The sequence below is a fragment of the Chelonia mydas genome, chromosome 9 (genome assembly GCF_015237465.2).
Source record: "Chelonia mydas isolate rCheMyd1 chromosome 9, rCheMyd1.pri.v2, whole genome shotgun sequence".
Lineage (NCBI taxonomy): Eukaryota > Metazoa > Chordata > Testudines > Cheloniidae > Chelonia > Chelonia mydas.
In genome coordinates, this window is record NC_057855.1 from 100400147 (window position 1) to 100418209 (window position 18063).

The window sequence follows — 18063 nt, forward strand, 5'->3', positions numbered from 1 at the left end:
ACAGAAACGCAGTGAGCAGGCTAGACAATGTGTAGCAAGGCTCAGGGAGGCCATGATTTGTGGGATTAGTAATGGAGCAAAGGGACTGTGATGGGGCATCCCAGGGGACATTGGCTGGTATTAAAAGCTTCTGTGACTTTACCGCCACATCTGGTGCTTTGTGATCCTTCTGCAGGACAGGTGCTATCGGTGGTAATCGCCATACAATACTTCAGGGTGCCATGTGATAAATTGCATTTACCTTTCACCAGTTCCTCTGCACTCTGCCACCAGTCCCTCTCCGACGAGATGGCCTCTAGCATTTCAAACCTCTGAGCAATTTCAAACAGCCACCATTGCTTTTTAACCACCAGCTATAAAAGTGTTTTCTTTTTACTGAGAAATGTGGAATTTTCTCCCAAAATTGTACTGGTCTGGGACCACGGGCATGCAATATTCAGACCTAGCCCAGTGTTGGGTTTAAGATACGCTACCTCACAACTTATCAGGGTCCGATATGAGCGCTCCATAGTGCCAGAAAGGGGAGCTTTGAGGTGGGGACACAGCTCTTGCTTCTAAGCCTCCTAGTTCCCAAGACATTGCACCTTAAGTGTGACACTGCTTTACGTGTGGGTGGAGTTCAGCAGGGGCATTTGAAAGCGGTTGTGTTTGCCTGATCTAAGGAGAATTAGCCCTCGTCAAAGTCTGTCCTTCTGTAGCCTGTAGTTATGGCAGCAGGAGAGATGAGAATGCATCAGTGAATTCGTCAAATTAACCATCTCCTGCTTCATTCTGTCATCAGAATCCTTCTGGGTAAGACCAGAACCCCCAGCTTGTTGATTCCCAGTTCCCCCACCTACAGTGCAAGGAGAGTTAAAAATTCAGAAATTCAAACAGGTCAGACATGAAAAAATCAAAATTGGCAAGCTGGATCACACTCGTGGTCCTCTGCCAGTGGCTGGGACCAGAGGTTTCAGAGATAGGTACCAGAAACCCAGCAGTAGGTAGTAATGGGATAATCTGTCACCAGGGCAAGCTTTATAGATTAATAGGTTTTAACACCAGAAAGGTCTAGTAGGATCATCTAGCCTGACCTCCTGCATAACACAGGCCAGAGAAACTCATCCAATAATTCTTGCATCGAGCTCGTAAGTTTGAATTTTCTCCTACTCTCCACTACTTAGAGGCTTTCTGATGACCTAAAGTAGAAGGGTTTATATCCCGTCCAGAACTCTTTTTTTTTTTTTTTTTAGTATTCCAACTCTAGCAGGGTTTTTTTTATCCATACAAACGTGCAACATTTTTGGAATTCTGCTAAACTCTTGGCCTCAGTGCTACCTTGTGGCAATGAGTTCCATATGATTGTGCACTGTGTGGAAAATATTTCCTTGTTTTAGTTTGCCACTTTTCAAATGTCATTGAGTGTCCTCTTGTTGTTCTGTTATAGAGCCACAGAAATGTAGGGATGGAAGGGACCTCAAGAAGCCGTCTAGTCCAACCCCCTGCGTTGAGGCAGGATTAAGTATACCTAGACCATCCCTGACAAGTTCTTGTCTACCCATTTCTTAAAAATTCCAGCAACGGGGATTCCACAACCTGCCTAGATAACTTTGTCTAGTACTTAACTATTCTTAAAGTTAGAAAGTTTTTCCTAAGGCAAACCTAAATCTCCCTTGCTGCAAACTCAACCAATTACTTCTTGTCCTACCCGCAGTGGACATGGAGACCAGTTGATCGCTGCCCTCCTTGTAACAACCCTTAACATATTTGTAGACTCCTATCATGTCCTGCCCTCAGTCTTCTCTTCTCTAGAATATACATGTCGAATTCTTTCAACTTTTCCTTACAGGTCAGGGCTGCTAAACATTTTATCATTTTTGTTGCTCTTTTCTGGACTCACTCCAGCTTGTCCACATCTTTCTTAACATATGTTGCCCCAAACTGGACAGAGTACTCCAGCTGCGGCCTCGCTGGTGCTGCGTAGAGTGGAACAATTACCTCCCATGTCTTACGTATGAGACTTCTGTTAATACAGCCCATAATTTCATTTGCCTTTTCTGCAACAGAATAACATTGTTGACTCGTTTTCACTTTGATCTGCTGTAAACCCCCCAGATACTTTTCTGCAGTACGGCTCTGTAACAGCCAGCCTGGAGGGATGGACAGCCTAGTGCTTAGCGTGCATGGCTCCCAACTCCCTACTTGGTTGTGGGGCCTGTTTCTAAGGCTGGTGGGGAGGTAGGGAGACCCGGGGCCTCCCTCTCCACTGGGTTCTGACCCTGGTTCCTAAGTTTGTTAGCCCTCTCAGCAGGGAGTCTAAATTCGCTGCCCTGGGCTACTTCCTACCAGTCTGTTTGGTTTGGGGCATAGCCCCTCTAGTCCTCTTAGTTGGATGGCCCGTTCCTGTAGGTTGCTTCCCGTGAGTCTGGAGTGGTACCTCATCATGGTCCCAGGCTCCGTCAGTGGTGAGGCCAAGTCCCACAATGTCATTGGGCTTCACCCTCTCAGTTACACTCAGAGCTGGAGGCTCCTAGGTCTCCTCCAGAGTTTCCCACGGCTGGGGGGACAGGGCTTCCTCCTTGGTGGCTGCCTGGGTGGGCAGGTTAGTGATCCTTCCCCTCACTGAGAGAGGTGGCTAGATCCAGCCCCTGTGCCAGTCAGCCCTGAACTGAGCCTAGCTCTCTCCTTTTCTTGCCCTCCAGGCCTGGCATTAGCTGCAGGTATATCAGGGCTAGCTGGGGGCTGCCTAGCCAGTTATTCCCCATTTGATATCTGTGTATTTGATTTTTCCTTTCTAAATACAGTACTTTGCACTTGCCTGTCCCTTATGAGAAAGGGAGACTATAGATCAGCAGTTCTCAACCTGCGGCCCATGGGCCACATGCAGCCCAATTAGTAGCCCAGCTGTGTGCTAACAGCCGCCGGGCCACATGGTGGGGTCCGGGTTCCTGGCTGCCTGGCGCAGCAGGGGTCCGGGTCTGCTGCCCAGCCCCCCCCCCCCCCCCAGCAGAAGTCTGGGGTCCGGAGGTGCCACCCAGCCCTGCATGGTCTGGGGTTTGGGGCTGCCAGCTGGCCCTATAGGGTCTGGGATCGGGGTTGCCAGCCGGACCTGTGGGGTCTGGGGCTGTTGCCCAGCCTCCCACAGTCCAGGGTCAGGGGCACTGGCTGGCCCCACATGGTGGGGGTCCAGGGTTGGGCCTGCCGCCTGGCCCACAGTGATAAATAAGTTGAAAACCACTTCCATAGATGGTATGAAAATGGGCTCCCAATCATCCTCCTCTAGGCCATTCATTATTTTGAATACTTTTATTAATTATGGTGGAAGATAACATCTGTTCTTATTGAACCTGCTTGGAAGTGGAGAGGAAGGAGGTGCATCCTTGAGAGCACTGTTTATGGGGAGTGAGGAGGAGGAGGAGGAGGTTACCAAGCAGCCGCAGGTAGAACCCAGCTGGTTAGATGCTGTGTTGGAAGAGACAGAGGGAGGGGAATCTGGTACAGTAGCTTTGTTCTTCTGTGCTTGAGGTGAGTGTCAGGAAGGGAGGGGGCCTAGGTGGGGCACAAATGTGTGGAGGAACTTTCTAAACTCCATACTTCTGTACAATATCTGTCTTGTGTTTGGAGGGTGAGTGATCTTGTGAGCTGTTCCCCTTTACTGCCTTGCAATCCTCATCAACTCCGCTTCTTTCTGATGGCGGAGGGCTGAATGCAGCTCTCTTGGGAACACCTCGGCGCTGCTTCTGGCTGGAACATAGGAACTGCCTCACCAAATCAGACCATCTAGCCAGATGCTTCAAAGGACAAAACCCTGTGGTTGATAGTTATGGTCGGCAATGGCCATTCAAGTGATGCATCATTTCAGGGGTGGGGGGAGCATGCTGTCTCCACATCAGCCCTGACTGTGGAGAGAAACAGTGAGTTGAGGAGCCAACCTTTGATCCCCCGTGTGATAGAGCATGGTCCTGTCTCTAGATAATTTAGCTCAGCTATGGGAAGGATTTCAATGTCATCAGCCAATTAATGGGCATAATGGTTTTGGCCCAGGTGAAGCCGTGCTCATTGTTTACTAGGTGTTTGGGACAATTGTACGTGTGTATTCCCAGAGCTGCAGTGGCGAGGATACGCTTGGTGCCTCCTGCCGCTCTCAGTTCTTGCATTTCTCTCTAGACCGGTTTGCGGGGAGGAAGAGCCCGGGGCAGTAGCAGGTTCTGCCTGGGTGGGAGGGGCAGGAGGAGAATTCCTTTTTGCAGGCTGGGCGTCAGCCGGGCGCTGCTGCTGTCCTTCGGGAGGGTCTCCTGCTGGACAGCTCTCCGGCAGGGCTGAACATAGAATCAGCACCGGGGCCGGGGTGGCAGGTCCCATAAGTGGACCTACAGCAGAGACCTCAGTAGCTGTGTCGTGTGATTTGTCCCGTTTTCACTCTGTCTCTCACCTGCGCTCATTCCAGACTCCAAGCCCAAGCAAAGGCTGGAAGATGGTGATTCCCTGATACACATGGCAGAGAAAAGAGATGAAAAGCTCATGCCTGATGTGTCTCGAGGGGATGGAAAGCGCCTGATGGAACGTTTGAATCTCTCAGTACAGATCTCACTCTCTAACCACCCAAGCCGTTGCGGCTTTATCACGTGCTCTTCCCCACCTCTCCAGTGCTCATCGCCCGGCTCTCTCTTATCTTCTGCCATTGGGTGATGTCTGTATTCCCCTCCCATCCTCGGGGGCTGGACCAGTCCCTTCCCAGCCCCCATTCTCATTCTGAATGTCATTGCCATCCCGGCCTGACTTTGTGTCAGGAAATGTGCTTCCCTACCTGCCCATGCTCCAGGTCATTGATACACAAAGACACTCCTGCACCTGTGGCTACCTCTCATCACCACCCTCCCTCTCACCTGGCCTCAGGAGCTCTCGGGCCTGCTCCGCCTCCTTTCTCCAGCACACGTGTAGAATATCCTCCGTCAAACACTGTGCCAGACGCAGAGGAGACCCAGCGAGGGGAGCTGCAGCGATTGGAGAAGCTTTGTCTAGGGAAGAGAGGATCCCTAAAGCCTGGAAAGGCGCCAAGTATCAGCCATGAGGTCACAGATCAGCGACACTAACCAGGAACAGCCCAGACTGTGGGGAGGGGGGAACCAGCTGGGGCTGAGGGGAGGAGAGACGTTCCTGGGCTGTCTGGGGGAGAGGCCGCGTGGTGCTTTGGGAGGATAGCTGTCGAGTGCCGGGGCGGGGGGCGGTTTGGGGGATATAAACCTGGTGCCCCGGAGGAGTTATGGGCAGCTCAAGTGGTTTGAGGAAATGGAAGCTCCTCTCCATTGTCTCCAAATCATTAAATGCCATGGCCCATCCCGGGGCCCTCGATGGTGTTCATCTTCTGGGTGCTGGGACAGAGTGGTCAGCTGCTGGTTGGCTGCTCAAAGGAAGCTGAAAACCCAGGGAGGCAGTGTCAGGACTGGGACATGGACAGGCTGGCCCAGGGATCGGCGCAGGAGTGGTCAGGCCTAATGGTCAGAGCCAGAGGCCAAGGCAGGGGTCAGAGCCAGAATCCGAATCCAAGGCTCAAACAAGCGTCGGGCGCAGTGCAGTGGCCGGTCAGAAAGTCTCTCCGTTGCTCAGACAGCTTCCTGTGCCTCCTTCTGACTAACGTGGTATGGTGGGGCCAGTCAGGATCCTTGTGGCTGGGGCCTCTGGGAGGGCCAGAGTTCTGCTAGCCCCTCACTTCCAGTAGTTCTGGGTGAGATGTCCACTGATGCCTGGGTGTGAGGGCTGCACGGGAACCTGTGGGTCCGGATTAGAGGCCCACACGCTCTTAACAGGCAGGACTGCAATTTGTGAAATGAATGTTGATGCCAGAGTTTCTGCAATTGCCGCCCCCCTGAGCATGTTGGCCAGGCTGTGTGCTCCTGCGTGCTGTGCACGTATTACTGAGTTAATTCTCACAGCCTCCTACAGCCCCATGTTCTGACGAGGGGAAGGTCACAGGATGCATCTGCTGTAGAATGGGGACTGGAACTTGGCTATTCCCAGCTCCTACCCCGAGCTTAGTCCACTGGTGCCTATCCACATCAGCCAAAAGTACCTTTCTCCCTCTCCCCAGCTGCCAGGCTCCCACTAGCTGGAGATGCAGGAACAGCCTGTTCTGGAGTTGGGCTAGAGGTTAGGGGTGGGGCCTGTTTCCTTCCCTTCCCGTGCCACAGCACCTGGGCTCCCCAAGGGCAGGAACGCTACTGGGCTGGATGCGGCACCTGGAAAGCCTGTGAGAATCTTGCAAGGCCCCCTCCAGTCAGACCTGGCCCAAACAGAGACACAGCCTGGGTGGGGTATCTGAGAGCATAGGGTGGTGGAGGGAGAGTGCCAGAGAACACTGCCTTACTTTCATGTCTTGATCTTCTGTTAAGTACCATGTGGTTGTGTGGGCAAATCTTGGAGAGGGTGGCTGGGAGCACTGGGACCCATAGTTCAGCTGTGTGATACTCTGGGTTTTGTCTCCGTCTCTCTAACAGGCTAACCCTGCTCCCATTATCGTGAACACGGACTCCTTGGAACCAGGGATCTCTGTAAGTCTCCTGCTTGGATTTTCATTTTTTTTCTGTAGAATTAACATGTTGACACTACCTGCCTGGGCCCTGGGGATACCACTCCCTGGGATCCCCCACGCACCTGGGCCCAGGGGATACCACTTCATCCTGCCATGGCTATTATCGGGAGGGAGCTGGCCTCTGTAGAGCTGCTTCTCTGTGCACACCTCACACCAGCTGTTCCCAGCTCCTTTGCTGAGGGAAGGTCACTTTAGTGCTGCTTCTGTCCATCCACCCCATTGTGGCCTTTCTCAGCATCACTAGGGGAGCTATTGCCTGAAAGCAAAGCTCTGATCAGAGTGATTGGCCAATGCACAAGCCCGCAGGAGGAAATCAAGGAAGTCCTCTCCGTGGAGACCGTGCAGAGGGTGTTAGCAGCAGGAAGGTAGGGCCAGGAAGAGAGCCTGGGGGTGGTGGAAGAGTGGGGAATGAGCTCTGGGGGCAGATTCTGGGGAAGGGAATATATACTTGGTGGTGGGGGAACCAGAAAGGCGAATCTTACTGGACAGGGGGTTTAACCTGGTGACCCATGAGACTGCTTCCTCACTGACCCACTTCAGCCCTGCCCCTGCCATTCAGCGGAAGGGTTTGGCCAGAACACTTAGCAATGTCCCTGCACAGGGCAGAGAGATGAATACGTGGCTCCTGCAGCGCTGGCTGCATAGGCCTGGGGCAGTCAAACTTCACCCCGCAGAGAGACGCATTGACAGTGTGCCAGGCGTCTGCCACCTGCACCTAGTTGTCTTAGGAGGCCACAAATGGCAGCCACCCTCCTCTTTAACACGGGGGGCAGCTCTGCAGATGCCTTGTGCTGGGCTTTGCTTGGTCCCCTAAATCAGGACAGAGTATTGCACACTGGGCCAGTAGTCCACAGGTGGCACCTCTGTAGTAAAGCATTTTAGATCTGACACAAACGCCAGTTCCGCACGGAGCCCAGTGTGTGCCAGCACCATGCTGGGGGGTGGGTCAGGGCTGAGTCGGAGAGAGGGAAACTGCGCTACTTGATGCATCCACTTACCTTTGTCTTAAATCTCAGCCCGGGGCTACCTCCAACACCATCTCTCCCGCCTGGCATCTGGCGGGGACTTGGGTGAGTCTCCTCTCTCTCCTTGCTGGCTGCGTGGCTAGCTCCCGTCTGGCAGGGTCAGCTACGGGTGGTGCCTAGGCCTTGCTCTCAGCCCCAGCTGGCACCAATCTGCGTTGATGCAGAGTCCTGATGTAGGGGCATCACCCAACACGTGTCTGCAGTCTGGTTCGCTGCTGGCTGAGGTGACAGGTTCCCTACGACCCACTCTGAGCAGAGAGCAGGGTTTAAATCAGACCATGTGCTGCCGATCGAGAGCAGCTCTGCAAACCTAGAATCCGAGCCAGTCCCTTCCCTGCTGAGCTCACTGTCTGAATGGCTGGCTTTGTGCCCCCTTTCCAGTCTTCCTGATCATATCCTGCCTCAAGGTGAGCCGGGCTCCTCCCAGCACCGCAGAAAGAGCCTGCCTTGCCTGGTCGGGGCCTGGGGCCATCTAGGTCCTGTTTGCTGATGCCATTTTACCAGTAAGTCTGAAAGAGGAAACTGTTTCCTAGAAGGGAACAGGACCCCTGGGGCAGGCGGGGGGCAGAACGGGCTTTGCCCTGAACAGGCCGTTTGGGATTTAAAAACCTGGTTTGTCTCCTCTGCCTGTCGCCTGGAACTCACCAGGGTGGCAGGTGAGACGCTCCCTCTTGCCACTTGGTTCTCTCTCTTTCCACTTTAGCCACCATCATCTTGTTCTTCCTCCCACACCAGCCCCAGCCCCCGGCTCAGCTGTGCCTGGCCCCGTGCAGATGGGCAATGAAGGCAGAGGGTGCAGGCAGTTCCCCCTCCCTCCATGTCCCTGCATACAACTTTGCACGCAGGGATCACAGGGACCTGTGAGACTAACATCGCAACCAATACTGGGCTCCTCCAGGTGGTCCTTGGCCCCCCCCAAATCCACAGAGACCCTCAGGGCTGGCTCCACCCTCCCTGTGACTGAGCCCCAGTTCTCCTGAAGCACAAGCTGGGCCTTAGAGGCTCAAGATAGCCCCTCACTTTTCTTCCTCCTTTGTCTTGTTTCCTTCTACCCCCTCTTCCTCCATCTTGGTAGCTTACTGTCTCTGTCCCCCTCCCCCATTCCCAGCTCCTTGGCTGGGAGCCCTGTTTTTCCTGTCTATGATTTGAGGTCTGTTCCTACTACCCTGTTCTGGTGGGTTTGATTAGATTATTAGAGCACACTAATCACTATGGAGACAGCTGGCCAATTATCCCAGTCATCTCCTGAGGCTGATCCTGGGGGTCTGATTCAGGCACCCATAACTATGTCCAGAAAACCAGCTGCACTCAGGGCTACGGACACCAAAACCAAGGGCCACAAGTGGCTGTGGCTGAGGAGTTATTCTGTGGATTTTACTGGCTGTAAATCTAGGAGAGGCCCTGGGTTTAGAGACCTAGTGCATTTTGTCTTCTCGCCTTCGACTGGCAGCATTTTGGGGCAGGGATCTCTGTGCATCCACCACAGAATTTAATCCAACAACACCCAGCGCTCCAGCTACAATTCCCGAGTAAGTTAAATTCTGTTCTGTGTAGGGGTTTATCCCATGCTTATCACTGTACAATCTGAGCACCTAAATGAAAGAATCCCTCAGAGGATAATCCCCATCGTGGGCCAGTTCTGTGCGCAAATAAATACCTACCTGTGAATCTGAATCCACTTTCTGCACATTCTCCATCCATGGCTTCTAGGTGTCCTCTCACAGGCCTTTCCCACCCTCCAGCCTGTCCGTAGTCCTTTCAGAGAGAGCCACTGGGGACAAACGCCACCCAGACAGCAATGTCCTTCCAATGTAACCTAAGTCCCCTTTAGAAGAACTGTCTCCAAACAGAAGTATCCTTCAACATGTACTGTAGCCAGTGTGAGTAGGTGACTCTCCTGTCTGTGCTAAGACACCCTGTAGGGTTAGAACTCCCCTTCCAGGGGGTTGATTTTTTTTTTTTTTTTTTTTTTTTTTTGTGCATTAGCATAATAGATTTTGCACATAGCGGGGGCTTTTACCCAACACAGAGTGTGGGTTATAAAAAGCATATCTACCTTGTAGACAGTGCTGAGTGTGTCAGAGGTGCCCCCGGGGACTGAGCGAGGAAACCTCCCTTTGCTTTCAGATGATGCAATACCTTTGATGGCCATTCCAAGAGATCAGCATGAAAAGCAACTCCAAAGCGTTGCGATCTTCTTCTGGTGGTTGCCAGCCCCAGACTAAGGCCCATGGAGCACTTGTCTGGTGCCCTGCAGAGAGCTGGTGGGTCACATGCAGCTAGCTGCTGCTCCTTGTTTACACTACAAGACGGCTACAAATAGCTGAAATACTTTCCCAGTGGTACTATTCCATGTAACCAACTGCCGCAAGGACGCTACTGGAGAGCGACTGGAGCAGAGGTGGCTACAAGACCATCTCTTTGTTAAGGTCTGGTCCATACTCGCAAACGTTGGGGAACTCCTAACTCTGAAGATGGTCACCCGGGAGCGGACACAGCAGAACACTGTATGCCACGTGGGCACTGCTGACTTTGTCACGGCCTCTTTGAACTTGTGTTGTGAGCCTGGATAGCCAGACACACTGGTACCAGTGGGTAATACCCTCACGTTTTGCCTACTGAGAGTCTACTGGCAAACCTTGCTGCAGGTCACTACAGCCGTCATGGTGTCTAGCCCTACTTACCACACTCCTACGGCCATTCCATGCTCACCTTCATGTCACAATCACAAACTCGTAATAGTCAGCCAAGGGTCTGTCTACACAGCAAAGGAAAACCCGGGGCTGGTCCATGCCAGCCACCTTGGCCTGCAAGGCTGTGTCATTGCTGTGTAGATGTCCAGGCTGAGGCGACCCTGCGAGGTGGAGGCTCCCGGAGCTCAGGCTTGAGCCCAAGCCCAGAAGTCTACACAGCACTGAAACAGCCCAAGCCCTGCGAGCCCGCGTCAGCTGGTGCAGGCCTGCCGTGGGTTTTTCTTTGCTGTGTAGCCGTATCCCAGGAGTACACCCAGCAGCTCAGCCTCTGTGACTTGTCTCAAACTTATAACAAGAGGAGTAGGACTGCGATTCAAACACTCTCCTGTTGTCCCAGCTAGGGAAGAGCAAACACGCTGGCCCGTAATGAATGCCCTGTGACACGCTATGCTGAATGAGCACGGCGGGCCCTTGCTGGAGCAGTGAAAGAGGGCTAGCATGTATTATTTATCTGTGCTGTGTACAATGCCAACCCTGGTGTGCAAAACATGCAGCATAAAAGTGGACATGACTGAAAATGAGTCACTAGGGTTTGGTAACACAGCAGGAAGTCTAGTGTCAAAGAACAGGCGAAGAGACCATACAACCTGTTGTCTATGGGACCCCCTGCCATCTGCAGGCTAACACCATAAGGGTCCCCTTGCTAGCCCCCAATATGCCCCCTCCTCAACTCTGGGGTTACTGTAAATAATCTTGTCCCAGGGATTCCCCTCTCCTGGTCTCAGTTCAGAGAAGGATCACTTGGGGTGCCTAAAGGCCCTTTTCTGAATCCTTCAATCTTTGTACCCCTCTCTTTAAGATGGCAAATTCTGGATGGCCCAGGCCACAAACCTATCTCTTCCACAATAGACGGATGGGGGGATAAGGCATCCTTCAGCTTCCAGGCATGTGTATGCAGTGTGCTCGTTCTTGATTCTCCTCTCCCAGGTCAAATGCATGTTTTCAAGATCACAGGAATTTATAAAACAATAGAATATTATTTTAAACACCAAACCAAACAAGCAAAAACCCTGCACCTGGAAAATCGTATCCCTTCCCAGCAGCATTATAAGGAAGGGCAGATCTTGAGGGCATGGCATGGCTGTTCATGGCTGCCCTAGAGATTGGTTTAAGAACCCCCAGTGTGTTACAGGAAATGAAGGGAGACAGCAGCTCACATTCTGTTTGGAAACAGGGTTAGAGGCAAGCTGTTTCTGATCACGGGTTAGACTCTGTGCATGGCATCATTGCCAGAAAGCCACTCCCTGTGCTTTGTGTAAAAATGCTGCAAAGTTGCCCTATGTGATACTAAAAGGACCGGTGTTTATAGCATGTTAATTTCCTCAGTGAGTGATTTCCTGTGCTGGCATTCACCACATCTCCAGTTACGGAGACAGGCAGGTGTCTGGTTAGTGGCCATTCTAAATATCCTAGTTTTGGCCTCAAAACAGAAAAATTCAGCCTGGCCACACGCTTCACTGGATTCAGACTTCCAGACTCGGGCCTGCTCTGCTACGAAAATAACTGTGTCACTCCAGGGTGTGAAAACTTAACCCCCGTGGCCATGCCGTTAAACCGACCTAACTCCCGGTGTGGACAGCATGAGATTGACAGGAGAATTCTCCCATCAATCCAACTACCACCTCTCGAGGAGGTGGATGACCTACGCCAACAGGAGAACCTCTGCTGTCCGCACAGGTGGTATCTTCCCTGATGCACTGCAGCCACTCGGCTGTGTCCCTGCAGCGTTTTAGAGGTAGCCAAGCCCCCAGTAGAAAGCATCGTTACCTGACTACTCTGAAATGAGGCTGATTTTTTCAATCTAGATAATTGCCCACATCAAAAAATGACTACACAATTTGGGATAAGAACTTACAGTTTCGCTCCCTTGCTCAAAAGAGACCAAGGACGGGAAGAGCAGCAAAGTGCTGCCGATCGGGATCTGAGGTTGAAATGGGCTGGCTCATTGTCGCTTGGGGAGCTGGTACTTGTCTTTTTTTAAGAGTCTGCATCTGCTCCCAAATCTGAACATCTGTTTTACAAAACTGAGCCTCCAGCTCTGGTAGTTGCCGAGAAAACCTTGCAATTGTGATTCACGTGTAACTGACCAAGTGTGCACTCCTGCCAGAGTGTGCAGCCAGCCTGCAATGGCTCTGGAAGGAATGTGCTGTCCCGTTTATCTCACTGTGTGATTATAATTTAAATGTCACCATTGTTAACTATGTCACTGCTGATCAAAACATGCAAGAGAGGGATGAGCATATTCTGAAAAATTACACAATCTCACGTGAGTTCCTCAAAGAGGCAGGGCTTAATTTGTGGGAGGACCTTGGGAAAGTACCACTACTTTTTTCCCCTCCACCTTGACTGCTGATCAGGATGGATCACTGGGAACAATTAACTAAGCCTTACAACATGCTTGTTTCATAAGTAAATATCACTATCTGCATTTTCATAGATTCCAAGGCCAGAAGGGACACTGGGATCACCCAGTCTGACCTCCTCTATAGCACAAGCCGTGGAACTGCCCCAAACGAATTCCTAGAGCAAAGCTTTTAGAAAAACGTCTGACCTTGGTTTACGACTTGTCAGGGACGGCGAATCCCCATCTTACATATGGGGAAGCTGAAGCACAGTGAGATATGCCTGCACTTGTACAGCAAGTCAGTGGCAGAACCAATAACCCAGGAGGCCTGTCTCCTGGGAAACTGTACTGCTGAAAGAAACTGAGGAGTGAAAATAAACAGCATATCAGACATGAGATCGCAATTCAGCATGCCAGCAAATGTTTGGTTTGAATATGCAGATACATTACATCATGGGACAGGAGATGGAGTAGTCCCTCCCTGCATGCACCTGGAGAGTGGTGTCTGAAAGATACTGACAAACTGAAATGAGCTCAGACCAGGTCTACGATACAGACTTTTATCTGTATAACGACGTCTCCCAGTGGTGTGAAAAATCCACCCCCGTGCGCGACGTAGTTACAACTCCCATGTGGACAGCACTATGCTGCGGGGAGCGCTGCTTCCCTCCAGAGCTACTGCCTCTCGGGGCGACGGGGGATTAACCACGCCGCTCGGGGCCACGGGGGATTAACCACGCCGCTCCCGTCGTCCCTGAAGTGTGCCAGTGGCACCGCCATGTCAGCACCGTACGTGAAGACAAGGCCACAGAGGAGAGCAACAGCTGCTTAGAGGGAGGGATTGATTAAGGGAGCCACGTTAATGAGGGGATGGCTATTAGTGAGGACGGGCAAGGATGGCGTGCGTAGCCTCTGTTTGCCAGAAGCTGGGAATGGGTGACGGGATGGATCCCTTCATGATGACCTGTTCTGGTCACTCCCTCTGGGGCACCAGGCACTGGCCACTGTCAGCAGACAGGATACTGGGCTGGATGGACCTTGGGTCTGACCCCGCCTGGCGGTTCTCATGGAATCGCCGTGCTATGGGGCCTATGGGTGTGTTTACGCTGCAGCTCGGAGAGAGCTCCCCAGCTCGGGTAGACAGACTGGCACTAGCTCTGTGTGAGTTAGCATGCTAAAAACACTAGCGTGGACATTGTGGCACCAAGTCCAAGCCCGCCTGACCTCTGGTCTAAGCTTGGGTGGCGAGCCTGAGCCACTGCCAGTGGCCAGACACACTCTCAGCTGCAGTGTAGACATGCCCAGTAAGGCCCCTCTGGGGAATGCAGGTTTCCCCCTGTAGCGGGCGTTTGGGGGCAGGTGAGGGTGAGAAGGGAATGGCAGGGCGTTCTTGCATCGCAGTGCTTGTGTGTTGTAATCACTGCTCGGGGGGGTGGAACCAGCAACCGCTGACCAAAGGAATGGCATCCCCACTGCCCTCCGCCCCCGGGGGTTGCATTAGTGAAAAGTGAAGCTGGATGCAAGTTAAGCTGAATAAGTGAGACTTTATTAAACCCTGTGCAGTGCTCTGTGCGTGTGGCTGCCTTGCTTCCAGCCTAGCTCCTCACACACATGCTTCCCTGATGGCCCCTCCATAACAGCCCTCCAGGGAACATGGCCCTCTGACTCCAGGTCCACTGATCACGGTACAGGGCTAACAATATTGCTGACCCCAGGACGAATCTGGCCCTCAATCAGCATCATGTAGACAACAGAGTCAGCGGCATGCTAACCAAGGAGGGAAAGGAATACTGTGATGTGGTGCTAGGGGATATAGAACTGGGCAAATAATTTCTTCTGGGTGAAATCCACCCCTGTTCAGACGGCCAGTCAGAGGCAGACTTAAGGTGTTGGAATGTCTTGTAGTGTGGAGGGACAGGTTTCGCCCCCTCTGAATAGCTGGATATTCAGTATTCAGACTTTGGAATATGTGCTTTGTTGATTTGTTAAATTACATGGTATCTCTTCTGTTCCCTAGCTGGCTGCCTAATGCAACTAACCAACATACTGTTGCATGAAGTTTGGATATTGCAATCAAATCTAAAATTTGAAATTCATTTTTGGTGACTATCCACATCTCCAGGCATGATGGGGATGTTCCCAGTGTGTGTTGGGTCAGAATTAGGGTGTGTGAAGCTCAAGCATTACAAGATGGGGAAGGGGAATGCAAAAGAGCCCTGGACTCATCTACGTTGAAATTTACGTTTGAAGTAAAGGAAAATGTTGGCACGGTTTGCTCATTTCTAACAAGGAGCAGGAACGGGATGGAACTGAGACAGGGAGCTATTGGGCTGAAAGTCGGGGTCCGTGTAAATGTCTGAGGCCCAGGGAAGGGAAGAGAGCCATGCAGCTTGGGACGTTTAATATTAGAGTGAACGAAGCACCCGTAAAATAAGAGGGAAGGTCTTGGTCTTCTTCCATTCCCAGGTGAGGCACCGCCTTGTTCCCTGTAACCATCAGGGGACTAGTGGTATCGGTTCCATATAGGCCTCCCTTGCTCAGAGCTCTGCCAGTCGCCCAGGGAAGAGAGTGTGTTCTTTACTGGGCTGTATAACGAAGCTGATGACTGCCCCCTTCTTTACATAATGGGCTGCCTCACCTCTAATTTGATCACCTCCCCTGCATTTTACCAGGATACCATAGTATCATGCTTCATTTGTTCTTTGTTATTGCCCTGGTCACACCTTCCTAGGCTTTGACAAAATGAGATCCACTGTAGAAGAGTATCTGCGCTCCCAGCCCCTCTGCCAGGCACCAGGCGTGAGCCAGCGCTCTGTAAGGGTCTGCCTTTACCATGGCACCTGTCCCTGTGGTAGCTCTATATTGCGATAACCGCTCCCCCCACCACCCCGAGTTTCAGAGCCTGGGTCATTGACCCAGGCTAGTGGGCCTTGGGCTGCAGGGCTGTCAAATTTCAGTGTAGATCTTTGACTCGGGCTGGAGCCTGAGCTCTGAGATCCTCCCCCCATCACAGGGTCTCCAAGGCTGGGCTTCAGTCCGAGCCCAGACTCCACACTGCAATTTTATAGCCCCGCAGCATGAGCCCAAGTCAGCTGATCCGGGCCAGCCGCAGCCGGGCCACGGGTCTTTTATTGCGAAGTAGACGTACCTTAGCGCCTAGCGCTGTGGGTGTGCGTGTGTGTTCTTGCCATGTGCTGCGCCAGCTCAGTGCTCATCGTGTCGCTCAGGAAGAGCACAGCCGCAGCTGGGCGGCGAAGGCTCGGACGGGTTTATTGTCGGCGAAGTCCGGTCCTAGTGCCCGGCTCAATGGTTACAGTACGCTAACACACGGACGCCCCTTACAACGGACTGGCTCCCGTCAGCAGCGGGACATTCTGCTGCCCTCTTGGCCGGACAAAGGTGCTCCTCCTGTGGCTTCTCTCTTCTACACAGATACAAACAACTTACGTACCACATTCCTGTCGTGGTTAGTTACCAACCTACACCTGGTACCTGTGGGTTCGAATAAAACATCTCTGTCCATGAGTCTGTCCTCCCGTCCTTGTCTTGCCCGGGGTCGGTGTGTCCCTGTACAATCCCCAGGAAAGTGTTTACATGGATACCCCTAGACACCCTTAGGGGTGTCTGTGTCTCAGTGACGCTCGCTGTGCCTCTGCCAAGTTCGTGTGCCAGACAGCAAACTTGTAAGCAAGTGTCTGCTTTAGGACAGGGCCTGCCATTTGCTCAGAGCCTGGCTTTTTGCTGACTTTGGTTCAGGTCTGATACCAGGCCCAGTGCTCCAGGCTCTCTCTGATCACTGATGGGCTGTGTGCCCTGTCGCGGTGGCCAAGGCCTCGCTGTGTGAGTCTGTCGCATAGCAAGTATGCCCTGCTTATTCTTAGACTCACAGACTTTCAGGCCAGAAGGGACCATCATGATCATCTAGCCTGACCTCCTGCATGTCGCAGGCCACAGAACCTCGCCCACCCACTCCTATAGCAAACCCCTAACCTCTGGCTGAGTTACTGATGTCCTCAAATCATTATAAGACTTTAAGTTTCAGAGAATCCACCATTTACACTAGTTTAAACCAGCAAGTGATCCGTGCCCCATGCTGGGGTGGAAAGTGCAACCCCTCCCCAGGGTCTCTGCCCTTCTGACCTGAGGGAAAATTCCTTCTCACCCGCAAATATGGCAATCAGTTAGATCCTGAGCCACGTGCATGAGACCCAGCAGCCAGACACCTGGGAATGCATTCTCTGTTGTAACTCAGAGCCCTCCACATCTAGTGTCCCTCTCCGGCCATCAAAGATATTTGCTAATAGCAGTTGTGGAAGGACCATAGGTCATTGTAGGCAGTCTCACCGTACCATCCCCTCCATAAACTTATCAAGCTCAGTCTTGAAACAAGTTAGATTTTTGGCCTCCACTGCTCCCCTTGGAAGGCTGTTCCAGAACTTTTCTAATAGTTAGAAACCTTTATCTAATTTCAGGCCTAAACTTGATGTCCAGTTTATATCCATTTGTTCCTGTGCCAGCATTGGCCCTTAACTTACATAACTTCTCTCCCTCCCTGGTATTTATAAAGCACAATCGTATCTCCCCTTAGCCTTCGTTTGGGTAGGCGAAACAACCCAAGCTCCTTAAGTCTTCTCTCATAAGACAGGTTTTCCATTTCTCTGATCATCCTAGCAGCCCTTTTCTGCACCTGTTCCAGTTTAAATTCTTCTTTCTTAAACATGGGAGACCAGAGTTGCACACAGTATTCCAGATGAGATCTCACCAGTGCTTCATATAATGATAATAGCACTTCTCTATCTCTACTGGAAATACCTCACCTGATGCACCCTAGGATTCAATTACCCTTTTTTCATGGACATATCACATGGGCAGCTCATACTCATGCTGTGATCTACCAATGCACCCAGGTCTTTCTCCTCCTCTGTTGCTTCCAGCTGATACATCCCCAGTCTATAGCAAAACTTGGTGTTGTTAGTCTCTAGGTGCATGACCCTGCATTTTGTACTATTACATTTCATTCCATTTCTAGTTTTCAGGGTTGTCCATGTCATAGTAAGTATGCCTTGCTTATTCTTGGACAGGTTGAGATTGATATTTTGCAGTGAGATCTCTGTAGCCGTTTGCCATCCTCTGTCCATGACAATGAGAGGCTATTGATCTTTGCTTGGTCTATGTACATTGGCCCTCAATGAGGGTGAGAGGTTGGCAAGGACTTCTGTGTACTTGTGTTTTTTGGGTGTGCGTGTGTATGTGTGTTGTTTCTCTGTGGTCATGAGTTTGGGCATAGTTGTGTCTGTGGGATGCTGGGATTTAATGCAAGATGATGCCAGAGGAGTGTTTGGGATCAGCACAGAGAACACCGTGTGTTGGAAA

At 51.8% G+C, this 18063-nt stretch overlaps 1 protein-coding gene across 1 annotated transcript in view; it reads left to right on the top strand.

Annotated features, from left to right (window-relative positions):
* DLG3 (discs large MAGUK scaffold protein 3) overlaps positions 1–18063 on the top strand; it is a 177184-nt gene that overhangs the window by 72468 nt on the left and 86653 nt on the right. The window contains 1 exon segment of the mRNA XM_043522989.1: positions 6474–6527. Within this exon segment, the coding sequence (XP_043378924.1) occupies positions 6474–6527 (54 nt within the window).